General features: G+C 40.6%; 1 protein-coding gene across 1 annotated transcript in view; it reads right to left on the reverse strand.

The window, feature by feature from the left end:
- The window catches only part of DAP (death associated protein), a 47,038-nt gene extending 21,016 nt beyond the window's left edge, over window positions 1–26,022 (reverse strand). Inside the window, exons 1-2 of the mRNA XM_061996027.1 lie at window positions 25,844–26,022; window positions 19,166–19,262 (exon numbers count right to left, since the gene is read on the reverse strand). Coding sequence (XP_061852011.1) covers window positions 19,166–19,262; window positions 25,844–25,898 — 152 coding nt within the window. The 5' untranslated portion in view covers window positions 25,899–26,022. The remainder of the gene's footprint in view (window positions 1–19,165; window positions 19,263–25,843) is intronic.
- Between the last annotated feature and the right edge of the window lie 562 nt (window positions 26,023–26,584).

The following is a 26,584-nucleotide window of genomic DNA, read 5'->3' on the forward strand; positions in this document are numbered from 1 at the left end:
AAGGCTTTTTTCCTGTTGAAAACACAAAGCTTTGAATTAACACTTCTGTCCATGACGAGTTATCTTTATGTTTTTACACAACAGTCCAGATCTTCAGACCTTATTATCTGAAGAAAAAAACCCTACCTCGTGCCTTTTACTCTTCTGTGTGTTCAGGTCCATTAATTCAATTAAAAAAAATAAATCCAATGCATATCTGGATACATCTTAGTGAGAATCAATCCTTTATCCTTAATAAAAAAAGTCTTTCTTTGTTTTTTTCAAAGTCCCATTTGGTTCATGAACCTGTCCTGCAATTTTGGCAGACATGAGTACTCCCCAAAACAATAAATAAATCAGCCACACTATGGCATCATTGCTTCTATGTGTTGTTCCTACTATACACCATTTCAGGGAAAATCCTAGGAGATCTGAGTGCAGAAAATGAGTTTCACAGGTCAGGTAGGAACAGATGAAGACAAAGACAAAAGATTGGGAATTGTGAAAGAGAGGTAAAGACACCTGAAGTTAAAGTGGAGAGAAACCTAACACTGTATGCAAAGTGATGAAATACAACTGTAGAAGAGGCTGCAGAAGACATCAGACTAAATTTTACAACCAATACACCTCATTTCTCTCCCGATTTGTAGATTGTTACATTCACTGAGACTATTAGTTACTTAAACCAGAGGGTAAGTGATAGTAGTAATGAGCTCTCATCCTCTGCACTGGCGTGCACTGTGTGAGGTAAGGACACATTGCTAGTATCTTGTGTGTCTAGCTCATGGCCACACAGGAGCATGAGAATTAGAAGCAAATATGCTTTCCTGGACTTCCTTCTGTTTCTCAGATTTAATCCCTTCTGCCATTCCACTTTGAACCTTGATTTTGATATCCTCCTTCCTCTCCCCCTTTCTACCTAGCTCCTTATTAATTTCAGCAGCCCTCTCAGTTTTGTGCCCTAACTAGTACAGTCCACGTCTCTCTCACACTTAGACAATTCCACCTTCTCATTATCTTTTCAGATGATTACAATCTTTTCTTCCACGAGCTGTCTCTTACTCCCTGTGAACCTCCCTTCTTTGTCCTAGAAAGATATTCATCCCCTCAGGATCTTTCATTCTTTTCCTTATTATTGAGCTCTGATAAATTACTGCTTGGAGACCTTAGTCCCTGGATATTTCTACAGTCAGGATGTTCCACTGTTCTACTTCTTGTTGCTGGATCAAAAAGGAACTTACAGAAGCAGAACATTTCCCTGCTGCCATTAAGCGGTCCTACTGCAGAGCTGACAGCAGATTGCAAAGAGAAGGAGAGGAAAAAGCAATCATTCAGGAAGGAAACAAATGCCAACACATATTTAAGTGTTGACTTGAGAGTTTTTGTTAAAAATCTTTCTGGTACTTTTGTGCAGTTTTGGCCACTGTCACTGGGCAAGAACTGAGAAACATTATGACACTTCTTCAGGTAACCTGAACAACTGCTGAAACAAAGCAAAGCAAAGAAACTGGTGGCAGCAGTAAAGAGAGCTGCCTACAAAGACAGCACTTAATCCACATTGGTGCCTGAAGTCTTACCTTCCTGAGAAACCACTGTCATTTCTATTTCAAAACCAGCCTCACTGCTTAATTTTGGAGAGGACCAATTGCATTCTGTGACTGCTAAAAGGTAATGCCTAATTATACTAGTTTGAAGTGATAACAATAAAACTTTGATGATTCATACAATTGGTTCCAAGCTTATCTATTCCAGTTGCCAAGCAGTTCTTTTCAGACTTTGCTTTGATCAGAGAAAGTGACCTTGCTGTCATTTTAATACCAACTGTAAAATAAGCTTGCAATTATTTCTTTAAAGTTCAAGTGATTCTAATGAAATCTCTTATGACCAAAAATGCAAATTAATGCTTCAGCTCTACATCTTGATAGTTTAGGGAATTCAGATTGTTCTCTGTCCCACATACACTAGAGCAGGGAAGAAAATATTAACAGGACCAAAACCACTCTGGATAAACACACTAACATGTCACCAGAACTAGTAATATTTCTATGCCCATGTTAATTAGCAAAGGTTACAAAAGAAGCACACAACAGTTTTTCAAAGCATTTGATGAAAAGAACACAAAAACTTGACTTATTTCCACACATAAGCAAAATTTGTAGGCAGCTGTTCCTAAAAACATGCATGTTTCAGCTCTTCTGTTCTCATTAAGTCAAACAATGGTTAGATAATAGAGCTGAAAACGGTTTTGGTACCAACGTATTTATCGCGTTTCCCAACGCATCAAGCTGTCAGGCTAACAATTACCTTCATTTCCAATTAAACTTGACAGGCAGTCCCTTGGTGAAAGAACATGTGTTAATTTACCTAAAACACATACCTCTTCTTTCAAACCTCCTCCTCCACCAAACATACAGCTATTGTGTTATTCTTCCTGCTAGGTGGAACTGCTCTTCCTGCCGTTCCACAGACTCTACTGTGAAGGCAGCAAAACTCCAACGCCCTCAAGTGCAAAGATTTTTCTCGCCTCCCTAAAGATGCAGACATGAAATCTGGACTTAAGTGTTCCTGTCATTCACTAGAGCAGCTACTGATAATGCATAGAAACAGAATGCAGGATAATAAACGTACAAAACCAAGAACAAGGGAGGTAACTTCACCGACATTAGCCTGTTAAGTGAGGATGATGACACTCTCTGATGAACTGACAATAAGCACAGCACCCTCTATGCTTCATTGCTTAAACTCAAACAGATTCTTCCTCTATCTATGTCCTTACTGTTTTGCAACTGAGGTCTACAAGGTGGCTCCAGGATCGAGTAATAACAACCAAAGTAACAGTGAGGATACTTGATGTTTAGCTACCAGAAACCAAGGACACTGCAGGACAGCTGCCTTCCCATATCTAAATGAAAGGAAACCTCAAAGAAATACCAGCAAGCCTTGAGGACTTGGTATTTTTAATTCAGTATCAGAGAGTGTTCTCTCTCAATTCACGAGCTCATCTTGCCTCAGGAAGAGGTGTCAGACACACAAGAACGAGCAAACTATACCAGAATCTGATTGTAAGGCAATTTCTTCCTGTTGTATCACATAGAGGATGGCATCTTTTTGAGGAAGATAGTTTATACACACAGTAGCAATGCTTACAGTCTCATTTAAGTCTTTCTTTTTAAACCTTTCAAAGCTTGTTTGCAATGGCATCAAGTTTCTGGGTCAAACACACTTCAGTTAAACATTCCTTTTTTGCTTGGACTTTTAAAAATACAGTTATAAGCTAGCCAATGGTCTGAAAGTTAGCCCCACAAAATAGAAAATAACCTAAGTAAAGCACTACCTGTAGACACAGAACCACAGAATGGTTTGGTCTAGCTAGAGCGGAGCAGAGGGGCAGAACCACCTCCTTTGACCTGCTGCCCACGCTGCTTTGGATACAGCCCAGGACACCGGTGGCTTTCTGGGCTGCAAGTGCACATTGTCAGCTCATGTCCAGCTTTTCATTCACCAGTACCAAGTCTTTCTCTGCAGGGCTGCTCTCAATCCATTATTCTGTACTGATATTGGCAATTGCCCAGACCCAGGTGCAGGACCTTGCACTTGGCCATGTTGCACTTTGTGAAGTTCACATTAACCCACTTCTCCAGTCTGCCAATCCTGCCAATCAACCACAACTCAGCCCTTCTGCTCTCTTAGGCAGGAGATGCCAAAGTATCTGGCAGAGCTGCTCTTACTCCAAACACTGTTAAAAAGAGAATGTCAGACAGATTTTCCTAACCTCCTCAAAGCACTCTTGCAGCATGTTTTATTGAAGAATTTCAAGTTCAGCAGTTCTATTTACTGCATGCCAGGTAATGAAGAACAAAACCACTCCGGATTTACATATTAAAACCAAAACTTTGCATTTGACTCATGAACTTCAGCAAGAACCAACACAGACCTCCACAGAGAGTGGCATAGTTAACTTCAGATGCAGAAGTTTATTTTGTAAATAAGTTGTGGAACTGTGCACTGGATACAGCTTCTCATTGGGCCCTGACAGAACATGCAGCAGGAGGACATTGTACCTCAGTGGTGATATCATTGCAATAGAAAGCAAAGGTCCTAAATGTAAAGGGAGATACATAGGCGAGCAGAAGTGTTTAAAGCTAGCACCTTCATACATCTGCTTACTCTAAGAAGACTACAGCAATCTGACTGCCTTGCAGGGCTCCTCAACAATACCTCATGTCACCTGGGCTGAGCTGAAGCCAGACTGCTGTCCTTAAAGCAGTGCCTAAGGCTCTGCAGAATATATTCGTATATTACCCAGAGCAGGAGACACTGCAGATACTAGTGGATGAAATACAAACTTGCCCCTGGGGCAAAAGAACTGGCTGCAATTCCTCTTACATGACCACAGACAGGTGGGAACACAATCCAACGGTACTTTACAACCAATTTTTTCTCAGAGGCTACTTAAAGAAGTAAACATTTTTGTTTACTACATGCTTTTGTTTACTACAGCGAGAACATAAATTAACATAGTTGTAGTTTCTAACTCATCATCAGGCTCATATAAACAGAATCATTCACCTCTACAGAAACACCAAGGGAGAAAAAGAAGTCAGAACCCTGGAAAATCCATGGCATTATTGAAGGTTACTAAATACAAGGACACAAGAGGCTGCATGTTTTCAGAAGACTCTTCTTGCCGCAGGAAATGGTGCTGTTTCACTAGCTTTCAGCGATTTACTTTTTAACACAGTTGAAGAAGTGCCTTTGGTCTCAACTACTGCGTGGGCACGTGACAGACATCAGTTCTGATCGTTTCAGGATTGTTTGTAACTACTAGCTGACAAGTGCTACATCAGAAGCCAGTACATGCTGCCAATACTACTTCTACCAAGTGTGAACTCTTCCAGGACACTGTCTCCAAAACGACATTGCTTCCAAATGATTTCAAGATGCTCAGCGGCAGATGGACTGCAGACTTGCATCCTAAATGACAATTATCACACCAGGAGTGCAGTGGGAAGGGGGCTGAAGAGAAACTCATTACTGAATACAAGAAGTCACGACCATTGAGTACTACACACTGAATTAAAGCATCTCTGTTCTGCAAAAAGATTCTTTCAGGCTTTTTCCCATACAGAGATATTTCATCTCCTCCAACAGTTTACTTTAGGAAAGTGAAAGTGACGGATGTACAGAACCAAATTAAGCTTTTAGATAAAACCCATCCATGTCTTGACATCTATCCAAAGACTGACTAGTCTCAGTAGAATTTATTTGCAGACAGTATGTTAGTTAGACCTGCATGTGGCACTCATCTATACTTACCAGGTTGTTTTGCTCAATGTTCAACTGGAAAAACACAGACATTTCTCCACAAAATCTCTGCCAGGTTTGTGGTGAAATTCTTTTCTTCAGACAATTCTTACATTTCCTTCCTTTTCCATGTTTCAAAAGCTAAAACATGTGGTTTAGGTGGTTCTTCCCCATCCTTTTTAGTCAAACTGATTTTGGCAGATCATGAATCATCAACTAACACTGCACTGTAGCTCTTACCTCCCTTCGTCTTAAGAAAAAGGAAATCAATCTGAAAAATGTATAAATCAAGGCTCTTATCCTCTCTTTGCTTTTCTTCTTGTCTTGTACTTGCTAGAAAAGCTTAGTCTGTATTTATGCCCATGATTATAGTCTGAAGAAACCAGAAAACAATTAATCATATCCAATTTATGCCACATATTACTGATAATGGATACAAATCTAAGCAAAGCCTAGGAGAGTTAAGGTGCTAACTCACACACTGCTATGCTACAACTGAACTCCTGGAAGCATTCCTTGGCAATCCAATCTTAAAATACAAACCAAAACAAACCAACTTATATGTGTGTCTTGAATTCTACTCACCCTGGGCTAATTCTCAGAATCTAGCCAGGAGAGATTTCTTGAGATACTGTAAACAATATCAGGGTTATGTCTGAGCAATTAGATTTACATTTTCTCTAGTTCTTTTTGCCTAGGGAATCATGCAAGATTAAAGGTATTAATAATACCACATGCAACAGCAGTGAATCCCGAGATAACACTGTTGAGTTGTTCCCTGAATTTGCTATAGAGCCCACAGATGTGCTACAGACTAAATAGGCAGAGGATACAGAGAGCAGATCCTCATCTAAGACTACAGAAGCCTGTTGACACCAGCTGAGAGTCTAGCCTACTTATGCTACTTAAAACAGGGTTAAGAAAAGCAGCAATCTGTTAATTAGAATTTGGTTTTAAAATGCCTTCCTAGAAGGTGCTCTGATGCAGGCACCAAATTCTTCAAGTCCCTAAAAATTAATCACAAATGTTCTGCAAACTACGCCACCACAGCCACCAGGATGCCAAATTCCCAACTACTTTGGTTACTCTATTTCAATACATGAATCCTTTCAGCACAGCACAGACATGTGACTATTGAAATGGCAACTGATCTTTACTGTTAACCACACGTTCACCTTGCTGACTCTGCAGGCAGCAGTGAACATGTGGGGAAGGAGATGAGGACAGAGATGCAGAAGGGCCCTCCTGAGACCACCGTCCAGAAATCTGGTGCTCAGGAATTTCCCAAGCCAGAGAGGCTGGGTCTTTGTGTTTAGTAGCTTTCAACAAACTATTTTCCATCATTTTTTGAGTGACTTTTGTAAACCAAAATGACTTTTTTTTCAGAGTTTAATGATGCCCTTCTGGCGTTCCTAACCATTGGTAGGGCATTTAACTAAGTAAAATAGCTTTCTATCACCTGCAGACTTGAAGATTTCATTGTTTACTTCCTCCTTAAGGTCATTGACAACTATTTGTGCTTTCACTGTTTGCATATATGAAGTAATATGTCTACCATTTCCTTAAACATAGCTTTTGTTTATTCACTCAGATCCTAAACACATGAATGTTTGCCCAGCATTGCCTTCTCTACTGAAAGGTGAGATGGGCTATGGGATCTCATGGCAGTAAATGTTGAAATGATGGCAGACTAAACATAAACTGTGAAGGGGTTTAGGTTTATATAACATAAACTGTGAAGTTTATGTTATATAAATGTAACAATGTAAGCAATATAACTCCAACAACTCCAATGTTAGCAAACATCATTATCAAAGCTGTGAAAATCTGAGCTGACTTCTGGCAGAAATTTTGCTGTTAGGTTCTTTGTCTCACTTGATTAGCTCTTTCACCATGTTTTTTTAGTAACATAATAAAGTTCAAATAAAAGCAAATGATGCCACAAATCTCAAGTTATTTACCTGGCCAGGTTTATCTCTTAAATACATACAAAGAAATTAAGGAAATAGTAAAAAGAAGTAAATAAGGAGTTAATTTGTTTCAGAAATGTGAATGCTGAATTAGATTCAGCATATGAATATATTACTTAGTTCCTTTGTTTGCATTTATTCTGTATGCCACCTAGTGAGTGTGACAGCATTAGAAAACTTTAGCTCAGGATTTTCTAGAGAGAAAATGAGTGAGCGTTCAAGGTAAAGTTACCGTAAAGTTACCCCAAAATACAGGATACGTATCTTGTCTAAATATTTGATGCAACTGGTATTAAACTCTGACAGGAGGATCAAGTGAAGAAGTCTATTTGGTATGCACAGAATTAAAAACAATGCAAACAAGGCTCCTGATTAAATAAACTGAGTTACCATGGGATATGGCAGAAGACACTCTTGAGGATCAGAAACTGGAAAGGATAGAAATAAATCAAATACCGTAATGATGGAGGTTAACAGTGGGATCCTGCAAGAGTCTTAAAATGAAGTCTAAAGAGTGAGATTACAATATATGCTAATGTTAGTGAATTATTCAGGGTAAAAAAAACCTGAGCATATACAGTTACAAGGGATCTCAGAGGAACAACGGAACAATAAATTGAAAGAGAAAGATGGCACCTTGATAAATGCAGAGTATACACACTGGGAAAAACAATCCTAACTGCACATACATAATGATGGGCTCTAGACCAGTTATTCAACTTGTAAACAAATGTTGGAATCACAGTGAAAAGATTTTTTAAATCAGCAGCTTAATACCCTAAAGGTAATTAAAAAGAAAACTGGAACATAAGAACAATGTAAGGAAAAGAAGCAGAAAAATAGAACTATGCCAGTGTGTAAGTGTGTGGTATGCATTTACTCTCCACACTATAATTCTAGTTATCCTACCACAAAAACAAAGATAAAAGAGAATTTGAGGAAAAAGGTACAGTAGATAAAGCAAACCAAATACAGTTATTCACTATTTCTTAGCACAGAAGGCTTGGAGGGCACAGGAAAAAAGTTACCAAGCAAGCAGAAAGAGAACACTTCTACAGCATACACTACTTAAGACTGTGGTGCTGCCTTCACAGGGGGACAATTATCAAAGTGAGAAATGCACATATGCTCAATAGAGGGCTAGAGAAACAAGAACTAGGTCCAGTGGCAGTAATTTAATACGAATGGCAGGTTTCTAAGCAGCAATTTGTATTGCAGAGAGTTCATGGGGCTCATTCCACACCGGCCCTTCATCTACACTGTCCTGAAGCACCATCTGTTGTGGAGTGCTGCACAGGCAGAGTTTTGTGCTGGCTCTGCATAGCCATTCATATTCTTCAAAACAGAAGAGGAAGGAAGAGATTATAATGAGGTTATAACTCTCCCTTTCCTTCATTGTCTTAATAGTTATTTATTAGTTTAGAAGACACGTGAACAGGCAGGGAGAAGTATGAGCTACACAGCATCTTAAAATGCCATTATCTAATAAGCCTACATAAATTTTAAAAAGTGTTGCAGAGGAAGCCCAAATCTTGTGCATTAACTGCAAGCAGTTATCTTTCCTTTCCTCCTCCTGCTCGTGGGGGTAACTGGTCTGCATTAATGTGCCAAACTTCCTCTTATCAGTAAAAAGTGTTAAAACCTGAAAGAATTATCAAAGCAATATAAAACAAAACCACTCAAAACCAATCTTCTAGCCTATTTATTTGGTATGAACAGATTTCAAAACAAATGCCAAGATAACCCCTCATTAAACTGAGTTACCACGGGATGTGGCAGGAGACATTCTTGAGGATCAGAGACTGGAATAGCCAAACACAAAAATGACACATCATTGCTTTAAAGCGTACGTGACTATTACATATGTATGTGCAGCTGATAAGCACCATGTCTATTTATTTCACAGTCTGACACAGACAATAATAGAGACAAGTTCTGATAATCAGATCAGCTAAGTTGTTAGTTCTGCACAGGAAGAGGTACACGTATGCAGAGGAGTCTCAAGATTAGCACTTTTTTCAGCCCAAAAAAGGTGATTTTAGGAAACTACAACATGAAGACGACAAGTGGCAATCATTAATACAGAAATAATTTCAGGGGTAAGACACAGCATAAAATAAGAACATGAAGACTGGGAAACAATGTTTCTTAAAGGGACACACTCCAAAGGGCAGCAGCAGGAGTAAATAACACATTATCAGCAGAACTACAAGTTTTCTATAATTGTGCTTGCTTATAAGATATGAAGGAAAAATGTGGTATTGACTTCAAAGCCATTTAAAGGTCATCCAAACCAAGCCAACACAGGGAAAGAACCTGAAGAGCAGATGTTATCAGCCAGAAAGCCTACGTTTGGAGAAAACAACAGAACACGAAGATCCACTTCTTAGAAGCTTTTGTGGTTCTGGCATGTTTGGTTGTGGTTTTTTTCCCCTATTGTAAACTGGCACAAGAATAAAATCTTTAAAACACACCATCAGAAACAGAATTGTGTAATGTCTGAAAACGGGAAATTAATGCCACAGCAGTTTTCAAAGCAATAAATAAGCACGTTAAACTTCATTTAGTCAAAAGCCTTCTAAACAGCCTCATGTGGAAGAATTTGTGGTAATATTATTAGTGTCACTGTTGATATAAACCAGCATACACACAGCTACATACACTCTTCCTCCAGAATCATAACTTAGTATGATCCTAGAATCACAGGAAAATCACAGTAGGTAAAAATACCCAGTTCAGTTCATTGAAATGTCATCCTATCACCTCCAATAAAAGGCAACTTCTTAACAAACAAACCAAACAAGGCTGTGCATTAACTGGTCAGTTAATTCCTTAGTGGCCCACAAACTCAACATCCTGATACACCGCATGCAAATACTGTTGTTTAGTAGCAATAGTGATATGTATTAGTAAATATGCTCTACTTTCATGCAAATATATTGTTTATAAAAGACATGTAACTAGCAATGGCAACCTTCATAAGGAAAGAAATGCAAAGTACTCTTCATCATCCTAAAAATCACTAAAGAGTATAGTTTATCAATACATCTTCTAAATGCTAGTAGGAGGTTACAGTCTCAGAAGAGTAACCAACAGGACGAGAAGAAAATTAAGCTTATTATCAACATTTCAGGTGTACAAGGATGCATACACTCAGTAATGAGATTTCATCTGAATTATTTTAAATAATTCAGTCATTCCAAATACTCTCAAAAAAGACACTATAACTTAAGCTGTTCTGGTTTAAAAAACACCCTAGCTCCTCCACTATAATACCTGGAGCTCTGCATTGCTTATCTATTTATTCAAAACCAAAGTTATAGAGTAGGCTTTGGGAAGCAGTGACAAACATTCAGCACTGCAAAGTACAAAAAAAACCCCCAAGATCATTAGGGAGAAAACAAACTGCTTTAGTTGTACCCTGCAGCAACAAAACCAGTCCTCTTTGAAGGCATTAACAGCTCCAGGCTCACCTTGTTACATATATTCTAAGGAATGAGTACCACAGAAACGGAAACTCATCAGAACTAAGATCTGTGTGAATGTTGCTGAAGTGTTTTATTATAAATAATAAAAGTATTTTAAGTGCCATGTATTTAACAGGATGCCTGTGACCAAGATGCAGTTATTGGCATGTTACAATAAAATCAGAAGGCAGCAAGCTTACTGCAGCAAACACTTTCCCATCAATTAACGTGCTGCAATGAGCAGCTCTATCAAGTGCTACAGGAGACTAAATAAAACTCTGATGATATCAAATGTTTTCAGTGCTGTCTTTAATTATCTCTCATGTATCTCCTGTTTCTAGTATCACTGGCCTCGGATCAGCCAAGTGAAATTCCCTCCTGTTTCACCCAGTGACAGTTAGCAAAAGGCAATTCTAAGTTTATTTTAACATTAAACTGCTTTAAACTTCAATGCCTGATGCAGCTGAGGCAGAAGAAACTTAAGGGAGATGAAGGTGCTACTTGAAAAACTAGATCCCTCTCCTTAGCACACATGGTGTCAATCTCACACACCTCCTACTCATTTTCAGCTCATGATGACTCCACTTCAAACACAGAGTTTTTGATTCTAAATAAATGAATAGCATCTGGTCCTCTGGCAGCTTTATCCAGTAGAAAGTCATACCTTTAAAAATGCTCTCAGCCTTGCTGAAGACTTCATACAGATTTGGGCTTAGTTCACATAATGAAAAGGATCACATAATGAAACCCGTGGGTTTGCAATTTGTGCATTCTAATGCATATATGGTATCTATTTCAACACTGTGCCTTCAAACATGTGACCTTTATCCTATGCATTCCAATACTTCTGAAAGACAGCATGAAACAAAATGCTATGATTCAAGCTATTAGCTTAAGATAGTTTACTTTTCCATACAGACAGGGAACACTGTGCTAAGCTGTGCCACTCGGACACTACTTCTCATCCATTTTCCTCTCGCATATGACTCAGCTTTTCTCACTTTCCTTATCACACAGAACACAAATTATAGACTTCCATTCTTTTAAAACCTTTTTCTTACATCAGCTTGGCTGACAACTCAACTCAGCTTTCCAGTTAATTTCATAAGACAGCATATGTTTCTTTGGGACTGAACCCGGTTCTCACTGAGCTGGATGGTGTAGCTGCTATTCACTTTGAGGAGGGGAAATATCAGATCTTTTTTAGTTCTTTCACACATGCACATAGTACTTTGGGAATATGAAAAGAGCTAGCCATGTAATGTCATAGCTAGCACTTACACTGATGGATTTATCAACTTACTGCTTCAATCATCAAGAAATACTGTAAGCACGAAACAGTCTTTTAGAAAAAGACTCACATCTTCCTGTAGGAGAACGCTTCATTCATAATCTTGTCTAGCTTTTTCCTCCATTCCTTACATTCACATATATTTTCACTTCTTTAAATGGAGATATTCACAGCCTCTTTTCTTGCCTTACAGAAGTTCTGCATTTAAGAAAAATGAGTATGATGTTTTCTATTCTCTGTACTTGTAGCTAAATGTATAACTGCAGATGCATTGATATGGTTCAACATAGGTCATAGCCATTACTTTGCTACTTCTCCAAGTAACTGGTCATCTGCAGAACGTATTGTCCTGAAAATAACATGAAAAACGCTAGTACTGGTGTTTGGTTTTATAATTAAACAAATTATGGATGTATAAACTTTATTAGACTCGAGTCTCTGCTCATAGTAGAAACTCTATGCAAAAGATTAAGACGTGAAGATGAATAATGAGGTAGGAATCTGCATTAAGAGCAATATCACTTATGTAAAGGAAAACACTGTGAGGCTATTAAGCTACTCCCTTAACTGTGAAGCAAATTTAAATCCAAAATAGTAAAGATAAGAAGGAAGAAGGGAAAAAAAAAAAGACACTAAGCACGGAACCTTATTGGAAAATAAAGCTGTTTTGGAGAAGGTAGAAAGCTATTTCCCTCACTGTGCTATGTTCTGTGTTCTGCTTAATAACATTATGAAATTACAGTTGCAAAGTTTTTACAGCTCTTTTGCCAGCAGAACTTGCTGTTAGCCTTCAGAATATTTAACCAAGTAAAGTTACACCAAATTCTGGTGTGACAGTGGGATAACGCCCAATGTTTGCTGCAATTTGCATCTCACAGCCAGAATGCTTTTTCATTGCATTCCCCCTAGATGTTTCATCCTCTAAGGCAAATTGCCTCCAAAACTCCAAGTAATGAGGGCTCTAAGGCCCATTACATAAAAACCCTATCCATTATGTTTCACTTTTTATATGGTCAAGTATAAAATGGCAATATACAGTCTGAGAACAAAATCTTCGTGTTAAGTCACACCAGGTCACAGAGAAATCAGAATCAGGCCCCCAAAAGAAGGGGAAAAAAAGAGGTAGTTACAAAAGTGGTGGAAGAAATGCAAACTCTGTCAAAGAGGAGGATCTGGATGCTGATGATGCTTGTATATATAGTATCATTTCACTCCTAGAGAGCCACCTCCACTGACACAATAGCCCAAGGGAATTTTTAAGCAAACACTTAAGTGGCCTCGCTGCCAGAAAGGGACACTTGGTCAATCCTCTACCCACCAAACTTGCAGACTTACCTCTCCATAAACTTATGCAGATGATGTAGCAGCCTGTCTGTCCAGACCTGTTTGTTTCTTTTAACCTTAAATATTCACTATGTCAAGTCAATGCCTGCTTACTTTTCCAATGTTTTGGTTTTATAGATGCATGAATGCAGGTAAAGAGAACTTTTTTCAGCTTTATGTTGGTGAACCATATAGCACAAACACTAACAGGCTATTCACTCTGAGGATTTATAGAAGCACCACTCTACCTGCTCATGGAGGTTTGGGATTTCCCTTTGTCACTTCAACAGACTCTGCAACAGACAACACTAGACCTAACTGGACTGAAACATCTTCAGCCACGACTGAAACTACCTCTTGTTGGACTTGTGTGAAAGTGAGCTGAACACAGGATGTCATTTCCCAGGTCTCAGATGTGCTGAAGGGCACTATTCTCAAGTCAAAAGAGTAAGGACATGAACTCTACAGTTTCTGGCCCAGCTAAATAATCAGAACAACAGGGTAAAATACAAGAGAGTAGAAATAGTTTCAAGCATTTCCATATCTAGGGCACAAACAAACATACAAACCTGCTCTGATGGCTTTGTTGTATAATCTGCTTTCTATTTTTAACATTCTGTGTGATGTTTGGACAACAAGGGTCATTACAAGGCAGAAACTTAATACATTTCAATGACAGCAAAATCTTCAGTGGCAAATGAAAAAAGAAAATAATGCCTGTGGCTTATTTCACATCAGTTCCAACAGAACAAAGCGAGGGAGAGGAAAAATAAGTTTACTCTTGAATGAAAGATATACCCATGTACATATATAAAAGTATATATATATTTTTTGAGATTTCTACCACACTTCTGAAAGAAAAACAATAAGCAGGTGTAGCTTAACTAGCATATTCAGACTTAACAAGTAACACAGTAAACTGAATTAAACTCCAGTTTGCGTAACCTGCTCTTTCTAGAGCAACTCAAACATAATGCTGGATTCACAATCTCCAGGTGAGTTTAAGGCACAAACCACATACAATTTACATATATATACTGAGAAATCACTCTACTGCATTTATTTTCAGTACTGAAATCACTGTGATTACTCACTTTGTTTCAGAAATATAGTAAAAGAGAAGGAAAGAGTCTTTGGACACGAAGGCCTTTACCCTGTTTGTTAAAAGACTGAGACAGATATATGCTCTGATTTTTTTTTAATCCAGATGCTGATATATCATTACAGTTTCTTCATGAGGTCCCACAGTGACAATGAAGCTCTTGTGCAAAACTGAACAAGCAGATCTCATTTTAGATTATCTTTCAGGAGTATTTATCATGGCTAGAGTCAGATGCTGGCACAGGAATGCACATGAACTGTAAATCTCAGTTAAAGATGCATTATAGGCTTCTAATAAAGCCCAGGACTATGAGTAGCCTAATTATTCCAAATATTTTCTATGACAACATTCAGTCTTGAAAATTGATGGCTTCGATCCATAACCCTACTTCTAACTATATGTTTCACCTGCATCTAGAGCATCACAAAAACCCCTTCCAGCAGCAATCAGTACCACTGCCAAAGCAATCAGATCTGCAACCATAGCCAAAAACCCAAATCAACACAAGTCTTAAGCAATTACAGAAACCTAAGAAAATCAATAACAAATCAGACCAGGAGTTCATCCAGCCAGTATCCTTTCTCCAACCAGACTGATCAAAAAAAGTCACTCTTGTCTTTAAGAACATGTGGGCTAAGCATTCCACCTCACAGTCAACTTTACTGCTGACATCTTGACCACAGTGGTGCCACTGGCTTTAGATGCCACATACTTCTTTTGTTTTAGTTCACGTAAACCAAATGATGCAACCCCTCCCTTCTTTCATTGAATCTTCTCCATATAATCATATCCAGCCATTCCTCCAAGTAAAATGATCTTTTTATATTAGGCATATAGAATTAATTCCATTACAGCTCAAGGCTGAGAACTGTCTAGTATAAAATGTTTCCATTTGTGTAAAATCATCTCACCACATCTTATTTCAAAGGATCACAAATCAGCATTATGACAAGTCAGCCTATCACTTCATCAAGTGGTAGGTTGTCAGAACGATTTTATTTTAGGAAACTGAAATGAATAAGATACTTTGCAGAGTAAATTAGAGTAATTGGATTGCAGGTTGCTAAATAACAGAGAAAAAGAAATGTCAAAGAAGATAAACCTGCTTAAAGTCACCTTTATCACAGCACAACACACTTCAGAGACGTTTACCTGTAGCAGTTTTCTTTACATTAAGAGTAGAAGAAGCACTGGCTCAAAGTCTTTTCAAGCAAGCATGCTGCAAAAACAATGCCAGCTGTCTCCAAAGGCACAAAAACTTCTCTGTAACTACAGCTGAAAGCTTTCTTGCTGAGCAGCTGCTCAGATTTGTGGGGAGGACAGGTGCTCTCAGAGCTCCCATGGAACTCTGGGTGAGCTCACAATCTTCTGCCCTAATTTACTGCCAGTTCCACTAATCTGTCCTCAACTATGCCTGCAATGAGATTAAAATAATCACTCAATCACCCTACTCTCCCTCTTCACACACACAAATTACTCTTCTCTGGTTTATTATTTTCTCTCACATCACATCACTGTCAGCTGCCCATATCACTCGATACACATTGCCTGAAGGGCTGTTTCTGTCTTCTGACTTTAAATGCAATGGGGAGGAAAGATTGCATCATATCTACAATACTACCTTAAAATGGCAAAGACTGAAAACAAGAGAGTAGCAAGTTAAAAACTCAGAGGTCTCTGCATCTGCTTAGTAAAGGGATGTAAAATACCACCTAGCAAAGCCCCAAAAGTACAAATACACTGGTGCCAGAGGAAGCAGAACAGAATGCTAGCGGTCTCTTCCCCCTCCTGATAAACTTGTCCCCGACTCCTGAAAAACCTCACTCCACAGGCATCAGAAATCCAATCACCAGGAGCAGCCACAGAAGCTCCAGGGGACTGCACCTTGCAGCACAACAGCAGCTGACACGCTGCAAACGTAATTTAATTTTGACAAACAACAATTTGATGTACCATGGGCTGTGAAGTTTGCTTATTCTGTCTATGGCTAAATAGCTTCTTGCTCACATCTACAGCTTGTACAGCCACAGGAGCTGTACAAGTATTCCCACAGGAGCCTACAAATAGGCACATCAAACTCTTTTCCTCAGACACAAAGGTTTCCCAGTTCTACCAGGAAAACAACTTCTCTCAGACTTGTAAACCAACCATCAGTTTTGGTTTATAATTCACGCTGGTTCCCATCTAACTACACTCCTCCTGTCCCTCCTGCTGCTTACTTTCTCAAGATGATCAAATCAAAGAAATAAAAAGTTCAGACTAATACTTTTAGTATTAATATACAGGCTTGAGAGTAACTGTATGCACAACTGCCTAATGGGGACTGTTAATGTATCCTCTACAAACAAACCAAAGCAAAGAGTGCACTCTAAGTGCATATTTTGACAATAAACTGCATCAGGTGGCAGAGGGGATGGATTTTATAAGGTACAACAGCTAACTGTTCCCTAGTTATAAGGGAGATCTAGAGGTCATCAAACTTTCTCCTCTGCCTATGAGCACAAACATTGCTCACAGACCTGCTTCACAATATTAATATGCCCAATTCTGTTTGCCAGGCTTTGTTTTTGCATTGTGGATTGGTCTCAGGGCACCTGACCTGGACTCTGCACATGACACTAAACTGGAACAGTCCGAGGAGACACCTAACACATGCCAGCTAGGATTGATCTTTCAGTCCAGACAACCAGACTAAGTTATCTCCAAAACACACATGGTGTGAACATAAAGTTCCCCTTTCAGATATGCTTCTCTAGTGTCACAGCACCTGCTAAACATGGCCACAAATATCCAGGTTAAATTTTAACTGTTCCCTACACTATTATAGCGAGAGGGGACAATGATAATTTTGTTTGAAGAAAGGAATAAAGCAGATAGCTGTCTTGTAACAGAGGTTTAGACCCCTAAGCAGGTGTAAAACATTTTCTCATTTGGATCCTAATGAGATTCCTTCATTGTGAAGTTGGCACAGAATCCCAGAATGGTGGGGGTTGGAAAGGACCTCTAGAGCTTATCCAGCCCAACCCCCTGCTAAAGCAGGTTCCCCTAGATCAGGGGGCACAGGAACACATCCAGGCAGGTTTGGAAACCTCTAGAGGAAGAGACTCCACGCCCTCCCTGAGCAGCCTGTGCCAGGGCTCCCTCACCCTCATAAATTCATGCTAAGGAAACATAAAAATGAGGAGGTATATAACACCGTACTTGGCCTGGGTGAGATGGAGTTAATTTTGCCCATAGCAGTCCCCATAGTGCTGTGCTTTGTACTGGTGGCTAGAAAGGTGTTAACACACCAGTGTTTTGGCTACTGCTCATACAACATCAAGACTCTCTCTCCAACATTCTCCCTCTCACCACTTGGCTGGAGGTGGGCAAGATCTTGGGAAGCAACAGAGTCAAGACAGCTAACCCAAAATGATCAAGGGGATATTTGATACCATATAACATCTATTCATGGCAGGAGGGGTGGTGGCATTTCTTATTACAACATTTGTCTTCTGGAGCAATCAGGAAGCAGGTTGAAGCCTCACTTCCCAGGAAGTGGCTGGACATCGCCTGCCGATGGGAAGTAGAGAATAAATCTTCTGTTTTCATTCCCTTTCACACATAGCATTTGCTTTTGCTTTATTAAACTGCCTTTATCGTGACCCAGGAGTTTTTTTCCATCATCTTACCATCCCCCAACCTGCTGAGGCAGAGAATGATAAAGTGTCCAGTCAAGGTCAACCCACCGCAAACACATCAGGTGAAGTTTAAATTAAAAAGACATGATTCCTTCCTTTGGATGAAACTTGACTGCAAATGCAGACTGTTCCCACTTATATGCCACTGAACAGAAAGACATGATGATCAACTTGGTTAATGAAGCAATGGAATAAAGTTTCATTTTTCTGCTTTTCATTTGAAGATATTAATGAAAACTACTTTTGCCTTCTCATAAACATGTTTCCTATTCAAGTTATGATTTAGTAAATAAACTGTGTTTGTGCTTATTTATACATTCTCCTCTTCTCCAAGCTGAAGAGCCCCAGCTCCCTCAGTCTTTTATCATAAGAATAAGCTAGTACATAAAGATTTCAAGTAAATATAGTTTTGGCTACAAATTAAAAGAGCTAGCCAAGGAGAGAAGCACAAAAATAGGTGGCTTTTGTATGAATAGTAGTCCACTGAACCTCTCTGCTTTCACCACAGTTACCTGATAAATCTAGTTAAAACCACTAAGTAACTGCTGTCTGTCTTGGTATCCTCCACCACTAAAACTGATAGATTCCCACCTAAAATAATATTTGTTTCTTTAAAAGCACCATATTGTCAAATATCTCATAGAGAAAGGAGTACGGGCTAAAGGGTGGAAGAAATCCCCCAGTACACAGCAAGACCACTCCATACGTTCAAACTGACAGCCTAACACTTGTGTCCAAATGTGATTTGTTTCTGTGTCTCTGCAGAGTCTAAAAAACGTTCAGAGATTTCAGGAAAGCTAAGGCTTTACTTTACTGTTCTTTTCTAATCTTCTCTTACCTGACACTATCATTTAAAAGAGGCCCAGCAAGGTAAAAAGGTCTCAGTTCTCTTGAAGGAGCATGTAACTTGCTATCACTTTAAATCAATTTTGACACAAAACCAACTGTATCTTTAGTTTGCTATCCACAAGGAAAACAAATGTGATAAAGTTCAAGGTATCAAGGTAATGAAATTTGCTGTACCATATGTACCAAAGCAAAGTGCTCACCTGCTGGTTTCCCAGTCTTGGTCATCCTTATCTTTTTCTTCTTTGGCGTCAGAATTATGTGGGTGCTTCTGCACGATCCGCATCCCACCAGCTTTCACTGGAACAAAAATGAGAAAGACACAACAAACCTCAGGTAAATCAGCATAAGTGAAGGATGTTTTAAGGACCACCCTCCCTCCCTTGCCCCCTAATATTTTGCAGAGCAGTTGAATAGCAGCAATCGCAGTTTGAAAAAAGGGCCCAAATTGTTTAAAAGTGGCAAGTCTGGGGAACAGCTACTTCAGGATCACATCTGCCATTCTTTCACATCATGCCATCTTTGCTCATCTTGAGAAGCCACAGCTCACTTTAGCACCTGCTTCCAATATCATTTTAGATAACTCAGTTCTGTTTTAACTCTCTCCCCATCCTTACTGACTTGCAGTAGTCAGAGGCAGTGGCTTATATAACACTATGCAAAAGGCCACAAACATTCATGTTAAATACTCCCATAAAACAGTAAGGTTACTTGCCATTTCAAGCTAAAAACTACAGCTATAATAATAGTATTTATACAAAGAAGTACTTGTGGACAGCATAATAAAAAGCAAAGTTTAGCAGGACTCTTAACTTGCATTTAAATCAGAGCTTTTTATTGTGCAAAACATAAGCGTTTACCACGTTTCAAATCCTTGCCATGGTTTAGTTTTAGAAATGATGCAAAGCATCCCTTTGAAACACAAGAGGTGAAAGCAAACCTACTTCTGTCCACCATTTATCCCCTTCTAAGTGAAATATAAAATAGGAACTAAGCCAGACCTAACACTGCAGCTATTAAGCAGAGCAACAAGCAGCCTGTTCTTGGTCTGCTTTCTGATTTAATATTGTACTTTTTTCTTCAGCCACTGCTACACACGTTTCCAGGAGAGCACAGGGTAAGATGATACATTTGTTAGCTAACTGGGATGGGTTACATCACCATCAGCAACCATGTCAGAAAACGAGGACAGAGGTCAGTAGTCGATAAAAGCACCTACAGACACGATGATTTGTGTTTCACATCACTGCGTCTGTGGATAGCCTCAATAGAGATGTCACAGCCAGAGCCAGATGTCACAGCCAGACTTGCCAGAGCAGCCCTCAGAAGGGGCCAGAGTGGCTTAGCAGCATGGCATGGGGAAGCCCTACTTCTGACAGTGCTCCTGTGCCCAGGCACTGAGGGACGAAAGCACCTCAGAGCAGTTCAGAGTCAGTCTCTGAAATCTAGAAACAAGTTTAGTTCTCAATTCTTAACCAGGACAACAATGGAAAGGCCACTCCCATGCATAAATTTTACAGCCTGAGTGAAGGCAAACAGTAAAGTGACCTGCCCTAGGAGAAAGTGACAGCTCTTTGGCTCTGGTATTTTTTTAAAAGAGACTTTAAGCTTTGTGTGACATTTCAAAGATAAAACTTGTGATTCAATAAAGGACATTAACTGAGGACAGGCAGTCAACAGACAAAACTAAGAAATATCTTTTAAAACCTATCAAAAGTGTGTCCCCTGATCATGCATTTGAAAAAAACAAGACTCCAAACCAACCCACTAACCATACCGTGTTCTCTCTCCAGCATAAAATTTATGATGGTTCAATTGGTGAGAAATGTTTTCATACAGGACAGGGAATGACAGAAAGGTTAGGCAAGAAATAAATGTATTTTTAAAAATGAAAGAAAAAGTAAAATCCCTGGTAATTTCTCTTGATGCAAACTCCTAAGAAATTTAAGTTTCTCTGCACAAGCAAAGATTCTGAGCTCTGTCAAGTGCTGTCTTCTTCTAATATCTCAGTTACCCAAAGTGATTGGTTATGTTTTATTTAGATTCATGTATAAATTTAACATCACTGCACAATCAGTTTTTATTAGCTCCCTTTCAAATTACTTTTTGTGGAAGATGCTGTCTCCACAGCAACATCTGCCAGGTAACAAACAGCACTTCTGGATAATACATGAACGCTTCCATGTTCTCTGCCACCTAAACTAAAGGAAATAATATCTGAATATTTAGTGCTGATTTAGGTGTCTTAAAATCTTGCTCCTCTCATATTGTGTATCATCAGGCCACCAAGCCACTTGTTTTCTCTTTATCTGTCCCTCACAAAGATTTGTTAACATGTTCAGACTTGTCTTTACATAGAGTTAACAGGGATTAAAAAGAAAACAACCAGATAATTAAAAGGCATAATAGTGACTGACAAGTACAGTAACTTAATTTTAATAGTCTCACTTTTTGCACTAATATCAACACACATAGTATGGATAGCTAAAAGTACATTGTTGCATAATGGAATAATCTTTAGTAATCCAGGGTTACTGTGCAGATCTGGGAAATCAAAAGAGGAACCCAGAAAAAAAAAGTGTAGTAATAGTGTGTATTTCTGACACCAAAAGTGAACTAATTAGATCATAGATCATACATACAGCTGATGTAAACCTCTGCTACCCATGGCACAGTATGTTCGTCCCAAATCTGGCTTCAAGAGACTTAGCTGAAGAGGAGAAATACACATGCAACCCAGTGTAGCTTCCCCTTCAAAAGGTTTCAACCAAGCCACACCTTAGGGTTAGACAGAGGGAAGAAACAGTGACTACATCCACCAAGCTAAAGAAAAACCCACTCCATTTGTGACATTTTCTTGGGACTTACAAGGATTTATCCACTTCTTACTCACCCAGAATTTCCTACATAATTTGACAGATGCTTACCACAGTGATTTTGCCACTTAAAAGTCATTAAACCACTTTCCACAACGGTGCCAGAAATCAGTGCTCAGAAGATGGTGTTGACAACACCGTGTTGGGGTTAGGAAGAAAGCAGTTCCTGTGCTAAGAGGATGGAGTTGCTCAGGAGAGGTCAGGTGAGACCCATGCTAAGGCAGGAGGGGACCAGGAACAGCTCCTCATGGTGAGGATGGCAAGAGGCCACCAGCTTCTAAAGGGTGATAATAAAGGAGGGGATCATCTGCCAGAATGCTCTGAGAAAAGCAACAGCACAAGTCTGTTTGCCCCATTGCTGGATAAGAGTTGAGTTTTGGGTTTTATTTATTATCAGTCATGTTTTCTTCACAGAGCCAGTCAGGACTATCTTGTTTGCCCTGTGAACACATGCCTGCCTTCCTTTTATGAGTATGACTGCTCCTTTTGGAAATGTATTTAACAACCACGTTAATCAATTACCACTCAAGAGATCCAGTGGAAACATTCTCAGTCTCTTTACCCTTTTTATTCCCCACTGCTGTGCTTCTTAAGGACTGCTCCCAGTTTCTGAGACTGAATTCTGGAGCAAACCCCATGGAGTTGCAGCAAACAACCAGAGAATCACCACTGCTCAGGGACAGTTCCAGCCTCAACTCACAGACTCAAGACAGTCCTTCCAGAGGAAACCTTCCAGCTCAACTCGAATCAACCACTGGTCACAGCAATTGGACAGGGACTTCTAGAAATCCAGAGCATAATCAAGAGCTTTAGCAGCTTCTCATTTTCTTTGATTATAGTATTAAATATTAACACAAAATTTATTTCTTATGTACTGTGTAATAAAAGATTCCATTACATTGATAAGATGTATGAAAAGCCAGGACTGAGGGAAATGCAAAATATACCATTCTGCAAGCTTAAGGGAGCATACATCAGCGTCTGACACAATAAGAACAGAAGTAAGGGTTATTACACACTTTTGTGCCACAGAAATCTTGGCTCAGAGCTGTATTTTTTTAATGTAGGAAAAAGCACGTAACTATTTTTCAGGAACCTATTATAAAGCTTCATAAATAAACTATTAACACAATCACCTTGCTTTACTCCTCCATGGTACCTACTAGAAAAAAAAAATGAACAGCTAAAAACATAATTACACAGAGCTCTTTTGAGAGACTGCTCTCAGCAATGTATTACAGATGCATGGATCTCACTGAGAGACCAATATTTAACAAAGCTTAAGCTGAGGCCCTCTTAAGGTTCAAAAAGGAGTTCAAAGTTGCTTCATTATCAGCAAGGTCTTGAACTTTCTTTCCATTTTGTTATCCTGGCTTTTCAGGTGGGTCTTTTTTCGTTTTTTCCCCCACCATGTGAAAGATCAATGCAGAGGGGAAGCTAACAGACTGCACAAAGTCAGTATGTAAGGGCTAACAGCATATGAAAAACAATGGATTCATCAATTCGGCTTTAATTTGGTGATCCAGATCCCTCCTAGCATTGACATGTCTAATTCATACTCAGTGGGGTAAGACACATCTGTAATTACAGCTAAGGCTCTTTTTACAACTGTATGCAGCAAAACCAGAGCTTTAAAGCCATTAGTCAAAAGAGATCCCCCATTCACATCTTTGCTTTGCTAGGAACTTGCCTTGCTTTTATGAACACAATTCCACCTATATTTACATTGTCATCTGTTATTTATTGGTTATAATATTTTGTAACTTTCTTTGTACTAAAATTCATTTGCAATCTGCTCTATTGCACTATATTCTTTGTATTATCATCATATTGCATTCAAGGATCTAAACATAGCTTCGGCCCCTAGAGTAAATATAAACTGTCACCAGTCAGCACATTTATCGTCAATTTCCAAATGTGAAAACCACAGGGTCACTTTCCTCTGCCAGCCAGCTCAAAATCATTCTCCTTCAAAACCAACCTGAAGATACTGTAAAGCATTAGGGTTGGGATTTTTTCTCTGGCTTTAAAGACAAGCTTGGTGATGGTCTTGATTCCAAAGCTGAATTGGTATATACACATAACCCCCCTCCCCTCAGCGATGTTAATGGTCTTAAAAGGGACATAGCTGAAAAAATTCTTCAGTTCCTATGTGGATGATTGTTTTACAATGAAAAATACTACTACTACTGCTACTGGAATACTGTGTTAGCAAGGGAAACCTGTACTGTGCTCCAGCTGTGCTTTTGCACTGTGAGTTGCTAGTTTCTCAGGGGGCTTACTTTGTCTTTCAAAAAATTCCACCTGTTTCAAGACAATTTTTGAAGCAAAACTCTCAAATGTTCAACATCAGAAAATGCAGACAAAGCACCTAAATGAAAACATCTGCCATTTATCCTTTGTCCCCTTTCCATTCATGGCAGCAGCAGCGAGATACAGCTAAACCAATCTAAGATCTTAACCATCCCTTCACACTGAAGCTGATGTTCACTTGACCTCAAGGTGAGCCAGCTCGAGGAGCTAGGGCAGCAAAAGCTGTCAACACTGGGAAGGGCACTTTGCTTTGGTTCCCTAAGCCAGCTCATCAGGCCTAGTAAGAGCTAATGCCATGACAAGGGAGTTTGCAGAACTGGGATAACTCTGCTCAGCCAAGAGATTGGCTTAACTGTACCACTCAGCTGTGTTTGGCATGTACCGTAAAGCCACTATTTCTCACTTCTGTCATTGATCTAAAAGAATTTCAGGTCCTCTTTATAACAGAAGCAGAATTCAATTAGGGTTCAAAATCTGTTTTCAAATGGCTTTAAATCTCATCAATTGATTTGAATAGAAAACTAACCACTCTCTGAATTGAGGCTTTCAGAAACATTAAAACAAAAAACTTGAAACAACTCAACTATTCTACCCACAAAACATGAGAAGACACGTGAAAAGTTGCTGGTGAAGGGACCAGTTCTATTTTTTTTTAAGAAAATAGAGAAGAAAACCCAACAGTATGTGAAGGAACAGGACAACATGGACTAGAAGATCTTTCGGGGTCCCTTCCAACCCTTAAGATTCTGTGATATTGTGAACCACCAAGCCCCACTTGTGCAGAGAGGAGCCATTGTCTAAGGACAGTGGCAGATCAGTGCCCTACCAATGGCACTGGCAGCTCCCGCTCTGCTGCCCTTCCACCCATGAGCACACAAGAACAAGAGGAAGAGGCCAAAGCTCCTTCGCTGGGCAGCCAGCAAGTGCCTGGATCTGTTTCCTATCCTGGCAACCCCCAGAATTAAAGCCAGGAGCCAGCAGCTTGCTCCAACACTCGCACCGTAACGCCCACTGGCAAAATAGATGCATAAAGTACTATTAATTTGCCATTTGTTCACACTCAGCTTGCACTCTGCTGCAAACAGCCACGCAGGCTGCAATGTGGCTGAGACTGCTCCTTTCCCCTTCTCACTTCTGTCAGCCCCAGGCACTGGTTTCACAGGCCTCTGCCAATCTCTTGAGGACGGGATGCCCTGACGGACAAGAGCTGATAAAAACAACGCTGTCTGCGGGGTCAGAAGCTGGAGATGCCGAACAGCACAAACTCGATGAGGATTTGCCTGCAACCAGAGAGCTGCTCTGGGACAAGCCGGGCTGGGAGCATCGCCCCGTTACTGATGAAGGCTGCGAAAGCTGAGGGAGCGGCAGGCAGGGACCAGGCACACGCACACCTGCCAGTGACAGCAAGCCGGCTCACACGGTGCTTGCCGGGAGCGGCGGAGCGCGGGGCAGCTACCCGGGACTCGCACCCGCCGGCAGCGGCGGCGGGACAGCCCCGACACCGCCTTCAGGCGCCCGCAAGCCGGGGACTTGGAGGGTAAGCCGGTGCCCAGCCGGGCGATCCTACCCGCGGGGAAGCGGTGCCCCGGAGGCGCTCGGTCCCCCGGCCCGCGACGGCCCAGGCCGCCCCGGCCCCTCCCCAGGGATGGATAGGAAGAGAAAGAGCGGAGAGACGGGAACCGGCGGCCGTACCAGCAGGAGGGTGTCCGGCCCGCGTCTCTGCTTTCTCTTTAGGAGGCGAAGACATTTTTACTGTGGCCCAGCTCCAGCACCGCGCACCCCGACAACGAGCAACAACGGCCGGCGCCCAGCCTGCCCCGCGCTGCACTACAGGGCCCGGCGCGGCTCCCGCCCTGTCAACGTGGCCGCCGGGCGCCGCCGCCAGGACGCGCCCACCGGGAGGCGGTGCCCGGGCGCGCCCACGGTTCGCCGCCGCTGCTGCCGCCGCAGCCCCGCGCCATGGCCGGCGGGGACCCAGCGCCGCCCCGGCGAGAGGCTGGGGCGGGCCGGGGATGTGGCGAAGGTGGAGGTGGCAGAGTGAGAAGCCGGTTGTAGATTGAGCTGAAGGAGCCATGCAACCAATTCCTCGCGCAGCGCCTGCTTGCTTTCGCTTTACTGTGTCCCGTTTCTCTGTCGATTTCCATTTCTCCGCTTGCTTACCTGGCGGTTTGTTTGCTTGTTTCTTTTTTGTCCGTGTTTTTAATTTCTCGTGATGCTTTTTGCCGCTGCGGAGTGTGCAGTCAGAGCTGCGAAACTGCCACCACCCTGCGGAAGCCTGCCTTTTTTATTTATTTTCCTTTTTTGTTGTTGTTTTGCCCTTGAGCGGTATGAATTCGTCTTTATGTAACTAGTTCCTGCAACAGACTGCCTTTTAAAAGCCTGCTTGGCTAGCATATGCAATTTTAGAGGGTAATACGCCTTTTTATTCAGATT

Source organism: Colius striatus, chromosome 4, assembly GCF_028858725.1.
Source record: "Colius striatus isolate bColStr4 chromosome 4, bColStr4.1.hap1, whole genome shotgun sequence".
Classification (NCBI taxonomy): domain Eukaryota; kingdom Metazoa; phylum Chordata; class Aves; order Coliiformes; family Coliidae; genus Colius; species Colius striatus.